Source organism: Sesamum indicum, linkage group LG1, assembly GCF_000512975.1.
Source record: "Sesamum indicum cultivar Zhongzhi No. 13 linkage group LG1, S_indicum_v1.0, whole genome shotgun sequence".
NCBI lineage: Eukaryota > Viridiplantae > Streptophyta > Magnoliopsida > Lamiales > Pedaliaceae > Sesamum > Sesamum indicum.
The window spans coordinates 17,587,379-17,595,478 of record NC_026145.1 but is presented as its reverse complement, the minus strand read 5'-3'; the positions used below and the strand labels follow the sequence as shown (position 1 = coordinate 17,595,478).

The following is an 8,100-nucleotide window of genomic DNA, read 5'->3' as shown; positions in this document are numbered from 1 at the left end:
CTTCTTTTAGATGTACTACACCCACAACAAAACAACAAAACTCCTCAGTATTTATTCAAGTCAATGGAATTAGATTCCCACAGCTGCGAGAAGACCTCTTCTACTCATACTCTCTCACTTCCCTACGAAATTTCTCTCTAATTTTCTTTTTTTTTTTTTATTTTTTCAAGAAAATCAAATTCTTGAATATTTACTTTTTTATATTGGATTAATACCCAAATCAAATTTGACCAATATTAACTAATTGTACAGCAAATGTAATAATTATAACAGTTAATAATGACAAGTGTTGGAGCACATATTAATTATTACACATACATTAAACTGTAGCATGAGATTCAAATACAGTGATGCAGCATGACTTTGAGGTGCCACAGCATGGCAGGCAGAACCACCGTATCTAAACCTAACCCTAACCCTAATGTGAATTCAAAACCTCGCCATACTCTAGACCACGTGCCTTGCCTAGAGAGAAAATTGTATGCAACTCTAAGCCTAAGGGCAACAGGTCATCTCACCTTTAATTTGACCCTTTTCTTGACTGATTGGGTTTCAGGTCAAGCTCCATCCCCAATTTTTCCATGTAAATTGTCAAAATATCTCAAGACTTTCTACATGCCAAAACCCAACTAAAATCAACTAGTCTCTCTTGGGGACCGTACATTGAATTATCTTCCTATGACTCAATAATCTCACAAGACAAGACTATTGTTCCCATCCCGAATTTGCATTGGATCATAACTTGAGCCGAACCAACAAACAATCCACAACCAGCAAACCAGAACAAGGGAGGGAAGGTAAATCTTACAATTCTCAAATAAATGAGATTCAAGAAATAAAAACAGGACTTCTATTTTTTATTTATTGAAACTTGAAACTAGAAAGGTAACAAGCACAAATAAATTTTTGCATTGGACATACAGGAAACGCTCATCATCTTAGCTCAAACTTAATTCAACAGAAAATAAGAAAAAAGCCATGGCTCAAAGAGTGAAGGCAACGACTCAGTGCACTGAACACATGCAACCGCAATATGGTTCCAAATCTTTTAAAGGGCGATGAGCCAATTTCTTGGAAATCCACGCCCCATCTGTCCCATGAGGAAAATACAAGGTCTTTCTTGACCATGAACATGATTTCTAACAACCCCCGATGCTCAATCATGTCACCTCTCCATCTCGCAGCTATATTCCTGTCATAGAGAAAAAGACAGATAATTAAGATGAAAGGAATGTAAGTTTATAGTACATATTCTATCTGATCATTAAATCCAGGATTTACCCAAACCTCTAATTCCAGTGCCTGTGTATTTGAAACTACATATTTCATATTGCGAATGAAAGTTGGACATACCCAAAATCTTATGTTGCACTGTCCTACCATCTAAAGAGAATTAAGAACAATCATGACCTATTTCACGTTGTACTTTAATACAAAAAATTAGATTAAAAAAAACATCAATTTCAGGAACAGTCAAATAAGACCCCTGCAAACAATAGTGTTATCATAAACCAAAAACCAAGGGAAGCACCGGTCCAGGATTATAGTTTAACCACAATCATAACTTGGAAAGTTGCAGTGTGAACATCATTAGAGTTTGAATCAAAACAAGGTATGTTAGTAGCTCTAGACAACATTTCAACCAATACCCAGATTTTTGGCTTTTATGCTTGGGAAACTGCATCATAATAAAAGAGTCAAGCGTTCCCTATATGCACAAAAGATATCCTCCTCTCAGAACCAAAAACATCATGAACAAGAAAACCATTCAAGGTGCTCCCACCCTTCCCTGATACTTGACCAAAATAAGGATCTTGCAGAAGAAAAGCAAAACACAGATACATAGAACAAGATAATAGAAGCCCCCTAGATATAACCAAACAAATGAATAAAGTAAAAAAAATATTGCCTCATGGCCCTCATCCACAATTGATAACTGATATGTAAAATGGTTGTTGGAAAGCGTGGCATACGTGGACAAAATGAACATAAAAATTTGAAACAATAGCAAGGCATATATCTGTCAGGCTAAAATCTTTAAGGCAGCCAAAGTATGCATAGGTTCCATAACTCACCAGTCTCACCACTTCCAATCTGAAATTGCTAGCACTGACTATAGATCATTGACAGTATATAGCTTGATCTATATGCGGAGGTATCTGCTTGATCTCTGTTCCCAATTCTTGTTCAATCCTATACCTGAAAGATGAAGGGAACATGGAAGTGAGTATTCTCTCTCAAAAACAACTATCTAATACATAATTACTATAAAAAAAACCCGTAGGAACTATGTGCATACAAGTTGAAGCGGTCCTCGTAGGTGATCAGATTCACGGCTAACCCAAGGTGTCCAAACCTTCCAGATCGACCAACCTGGCAAGTACCATGGATATTCATAAAAGATTGTCGGGAAGCACGGATCTAAACTGGCCCAAAATTATAAGGAACCATACCCTGTGTAAATATGTTTCTGAATTCTTAGGAAAATCAAAGTTGATGACGACGTTTACTGCTTGAATATCTATCCCTCTTGTAAATAAGTCTGCATTTGAGCGCAAGAGACAAAAGGAAAAAGATTCAATTTGCTTGGCTCACAACTAGAGTAAAAACTTGTTAAGGAAAAGAGAGAGCATCAGATGAGATTAGATCAAAAGATGACCACAAAAGTACACCACACCACCCCTATTTACTGCAGAAATCATTTAATGATTGCCACTAACTACTGCCAGCAGAAGCAGGAAAGACAAGATTGTCTCTTCGCCCACAACAGTTGGCCAAAATCAAATCCCAAAACATCATCGTGACAGGACCAAGATAACATACCAGTGCAAACGAGATTCCTGCAGGCACCATTGCGGAAGTCATGGAATACTCTGTTGCGATGATCCTGAAGCATCTTAGCATGAATGTAGAAGCAAGAATAACCAAGCTCTGTGATTTTCTTAGCAAGAAGTTCTACTCGATTTACAGAATTGCAGAAAATAATTGATTGATTAATTTGAAGCTGCAGGCAAAGGTGATAGATATATCATGTTAAAAAAACATAGCAAAAGTAAGGCACAACTGAAAAAATGCATGCACATTTTTTGAATTTCGAACCTTAGAAAAGAGAGTATTGAGGCAGTGAACTTTCTGTCTTTCTTCCACAAACGCATAATACTGGGTTATACCCTTGAGCGTAAGCTCATCCATAAGGTTGATGATATAGGGCTTCCGCAGATAACGATCTTTGAAATCTTTTACAGTAACCGGGAAAGTAGCTGAGAACATAAGAATTTGACGATTTGCAGGCAAAAAGCGAATTAACTGCTCAACAGAAGGTTGAAACTCTGGTGACAAAAGCTTATCAGCCTGCAGAAGTTAGCAAAAAGAGGGTGATGTCCCACTTTACCCATGTGGATCACATTGTTCTCCAAAGTTGAAATGACGCAGAACAGATACCAAAGCAGAAACCAATAGGAAAATAGGCATGTAGTAAACATGTCAAAACCAATTCCATAAAAAACTAGAAGTCATATAGATGTCCTCGCATCACAAACAGAGAGAATTCCGAGAAATAACTGTTTCTCTAAGTTTTGCAATAACGCCCACCCTTGGGTTCCATAACATACTTTCCGTATGCTTGAATTATACATGTTAAATGTGAAAGCCTCACGATCTAGGTGGTGCAAACATAACCATACATGCTCTATGCTCAATCTATTAAATGTGTCTCAGGAAAGAATTTACAATCTGCTGACAGCCAGATCATCTCTCAACCACTCTTGTATAGGAGTAGAACTGTAGGAACAAAAGCTGAAAGTGGAAGCCTGATAAGGAAGGTCATGCTAATTCCAAACCAAAATGCACTTTGAGTTGAAGAAAAATGCCTAAATCATTCCATACCTCATCCATTACAAGCACAGAGCACTCATTTAAGATGCAGACACCCTTTTTTGCAAGATCAAGAATTCTTCCGGGTGTCCCAACAAGTAAATGAACTGGTTGATAGAGACGCATTATGTCATCCTTTAAGCTAGTTCCACCAGTAGTAACCATGACTTGAATTTTTAAGTGCTTCCCAAGTTCTTTACAAACTTGTGATGTTTGAAGAGCCAATTCTCTTGTAGGGACAAGAATAACAACTGCAGAGATGCACACAAACATGAAACCAAGATATGGATTGAATATTTCAAAGAATAACTACAGATATAGAACAACAGAGAAATGTATATTAACATGAGTATATAAACATGAGCGGCAGTGCATAGATAAACAGATAGATATTGGCGTTAATGAAAGGCTTATAATGCATGGTACTGATACAGGCTGAAAGGTATTATGCATAGTTAGAAATGAGTAACTGAAGTTAGCTGACAAATGAGCTACCCAATGTTATCATGGACCAAAACTCACGGCATAGATATCATATATGCTTCGTGGACCCCTTAAGCACATCTTTGAAATGCTATGTTTGACATGATTCATCCTCCATGGGAGAAAAACTAAACTATAACAACCACCACAATTTTGTCTTGACCTCATTTTTCAGTTCCCACTATCAACCAGGCATACTCATATAAATATAAGGCCCTACGCCGACGAAAGTACAGAATTCTACATTTGCAAGAACCTTCAGATAGATACAAGGCAAACCTTGAATAGCATTTTTATCTTGATCAATTTTCTCCAACAGAAGGTAGCAGTTTTCCCAGTTCCATTTTTGGCCCTAGCCAAGATATCACTTCCCGTAAGAGCAATTGGAATGCTCTCCTCTTGGATTGGTGATGGCCTTTCAAAACCTTTCTCATATATTCCCATAAGCAGCTCACGCTTCAAAAAGTAGTCTTCAAATTCATTTCCTTTGGTAGCTGTAACATCCTGAAAGGCAAATAAAAATAATAATAAAGATGTTTGTTTCAACAACCAGTTCACAAACTGGCATATTACAAGAAACTTACCTCGGTTCTATAACGAGTGTCTGCTGGTGGTAATTTTAGTCGTCCCTTCCAATCTTGCGAGCTAATCAAGAAGAAATACAAGTAATAAATATTTTGATATAATCAGCATGGACAAGTGCAGAGAAATGGGTCAAAAAGAGTGCTATGCTTTTCATGGGACCCCACCATAATAACAGTAGAGCATAAATGATGCGGGTCAATAACATGGAAAGAGGTAAGAAAATTCCCATGCCAATGATTTGGATGCTAAGGAGTTCCCCAGAATAACTCTTAGTTTATCCATAAATTTCACCAAAGACAATACAATTAAGATGTAACTAGACTTCCTAGAACTGCATGCTTCTAATTTCAAACTAAATCCATAAAGATTCAGCATGTCATACCATAAACTATAAACAGGATAGTTGAGATCTCAGAAGTAGCAGTAGCATATTAAAGTATTACATCAATGTTCTTTGAAAGCACGACCAAAAACAGCAAGAAACTCATAGGAAAGTTTTGAAACCATAGAGCTGCCAAACCGAGGTTCTTCCAAAGGACTACCAGGAAAAGAAAAAGGGCCAAGGAAATTAAAGCAACTTTCTAAACCGCAGCTGCTCAAAACAACAAAGGTCTAATCAATAACAGCACAGAACAATGTAGGAACAGAATTAATCATATTCAAGACAACCTAAAAGTTCTTCAGGCGTCTTACAATTCAACCTAATTAATCATTTCCTTCGCTTTAAGACTACTGATGCAGAGGTGGTATTCATCAGCCATCCAGAGGCGATCACCCACATCACGCCCTCAATTTAAAATATAGAAGTAGAAGTAAATATATGTTGGAGTTCTCCCATATTCTTCGCCAAATATTTATCAAAAAGAGGATGAAATTCCTTCATTTAACCGACCGAACAAACCATGAAATCGACATTTAAAAGGAAAAAGAAAAACTTCAGAAGAGACGGGATCCCATATGATTAAACATAAAGAAAAACAACTATGAGAACGTAGAGTTCCGACAAAGAGGGGTTAAAAATAAATCTTGACCTCGACTCAACCGCTTCTGATTGCACAGTTTTTTCAACCTCATCGACGGTCGAATCAGTGTGTGGAAGTTGATTTCTTCGCAGCCATTGCTGTGGCTGAGGGTTTTGAAACAATTGATGATTCTGATTATTCTGCGCTGGACTCCTCTGCACGTACTGTTGATTAATGTTTCTTGGTTGAAAATTAGGGTTTGGTCCTCCTTGCGGGTTCATTCCGGCGGCGGCGCCTCCTCGGCCTCCACCCATTCCCGGCGGCGGATATCTCGCTCTCGAACTCATCACTAAACCTAATTGTAACTAATTGATGAAAATTTACACCAAATAACAACAAATTCCACAAATTATACGTGTATATTGATATAAGAACCAAGATAAATAATACAAAACCCGGAGCTACAGATTGATACCCGTTAGGGATTTTTCCTATAATGACTATAAAATTTGAATGCAAAATTGTAAAAGAAAGTGAGAAAAACAGATTCTTGAAGAAAGAGAAACGTTAGCGTTGAAAGAAAGAGGGTAATAAGGAGTCTACGGTGGTGCGACCATTATAGGGCGTCAGAGAGATATTTACCAATTTGCTAATGAGGACTATATTTTTTAAATATTAAACAAAAGCCCTTATAACTTAATTAAATATATATATTAATTTATTTTTCAAGGTTTTTTTTTCCACTTTTTTTATCGAGTTAAAAATTAATATTTGAATTGTAATTTACTACAAAAATAATCTTTTACAAATCTTAATTGGTTAAAATGATACTGCAATTCGAACTCAGAACTTATTTAAATTTCATGAAATCTTGCTCAAGGAATTCAACAAAATTACCCAAGTTCATGCAGAAGGAAGCAAGGAAAATCAGCACATAATAGGATAAACTTTCATCCGAGTCAAAATTTTCATGCAACATTTCACACCATATGTGAATAACAAAAACATGTGTTTGTAAGTTACAACATTGTCTCTATCAACCTCAACAATCAATAATACAATGCAAGAAGTCCCGCAGCAACCTGTCTCCAGTTGTCTCACCACCTGCCGTTATCCGTCCCGACGTTACCTTCCACGACTTTGTTCACCGAGGATTCGTGCTGCACCCTTAAGTTGTCAAGCCTGTCTTTGAGGGGGCTGGCACTAAGAGCAGCAGCTATTACTTCCTTGAGTTCTGCTTCCAGCTTTTTCGCTTTCTCTGAACTAGAGTCTTTCACAGCTTCTGCTTTCAGCTCATTGATTTTCCAACTCAGCCCTTTCTCATCTATAACCTTCTTGATTTCCTGCTTGATCGCTCTGTTTATATTCAGCATTTCTTCTCTCAGTTCAGGAAGCGGATTTATGTTTTCCTTTTTGGTTGTTCCCACGACGTGCAAGTTAGCTGATCTGAGGACCTGGTCGAGCTCCTCTTTAGCAACTTCTACCTCCCGTGCAAGATTTTCATCCAATGGATCCCCTGTCGATGACTTCTCCCTAGCCAACTTCCACGTCTCCATTTTGGCTTTAATGTCTGCTGAAAGCTTCTGATTGAGTTCACTTTTCAACTTCTCACTCTTCTCTTTCAGCTCAAGAAGCCTGCTAACCATGTTCAGCATTTGGAGCTTTTGCTTCAATCCAATATATGCACCGGGCTGTGATAGATTTCTCTTGAACTCTTGTACTATTTTATCTGCTTTTTCCTTCAGACGTCTGTTTGAGGCTTGATCGGGATTAGGAGACCGAGCCAGCTCCAAGTTGAGAGATTTGATCTGATCAATCAAGCCCATTGAAATGAATGCCTTGGTCATTTCTTGGTCTAGATCTTCTTCAAGCTTCTCAATTTTCTTATAGGTAATTGGATCCGATGGTCCCTTAGCTTTAAGTATTTTTTTCCTGAGATCGTCAAGCGCGGATTCTATGTCGGCAAATTTAGGTGCATTCACCTCAGATGCTCGCATATTGCGCTTCCGCACAGGTTCCACCTCAGAACCCTCTCTATAGGCACCCACTCCAATCATCCGGAATTTGAGCATCCGATGTCGAATGAGTTCTTCTGCATTCATCCTCGTCAATTCCTGGAGGCCCCATGATGTTATGAATGATGTAACTGTTTGTTCTTTAATGAGTCTGAAGTTTGGATGTAATGATTGATATGCAT

The 8,100-nt window shown here is 37.9% G+C and overlaps 2 protein-coding genes across 2 annotated transcripts in view; both read right to left on the bottom strand.

Annotated features, from left to right (window-relative positions):
* Positions 792–6,507, bottom strand: LOC105172256 (DEAD-box ATP-dependent RNA helicase 8). Its single transcript, XM_011093631.2, is given in 11 exon segments — positions 792–1,192; positions 2,076–2,199; positions 2,300–2,373; positions 2,454–2,542; positions 2,824–3,004; positions 3,100–3,351; positions 3,886–4,124; positions 4,636–4,671; positions 4,674–4,860; positions 4,941–5,001; positions 5,973–6,507. Coding segments are annotated over 10 exon segments (1,476 nt in total). The 5' UTR covers positions 6,251–6,507; the 3' UTR covers positions 792–1,192; positions 2,076–2,120.
* LOC105172253 (acetyl-coenzyme A carboxylase carboxyl transferase subunit alpha, chloroplastic) overlaps positions 6,810–8,100 on the bottom strand; it is a gene marked incomplete in the record, with an annotated part of 4,484 nt that continues 3,193 nt past the window's right edge. The window contains 1 exon segment of the mRNA XM_020695723.1: positions 6,810–8,017. Coding sequence (XP_020551382.1) covers positions 7,001–8,017 — 1,017 coding nt within the window.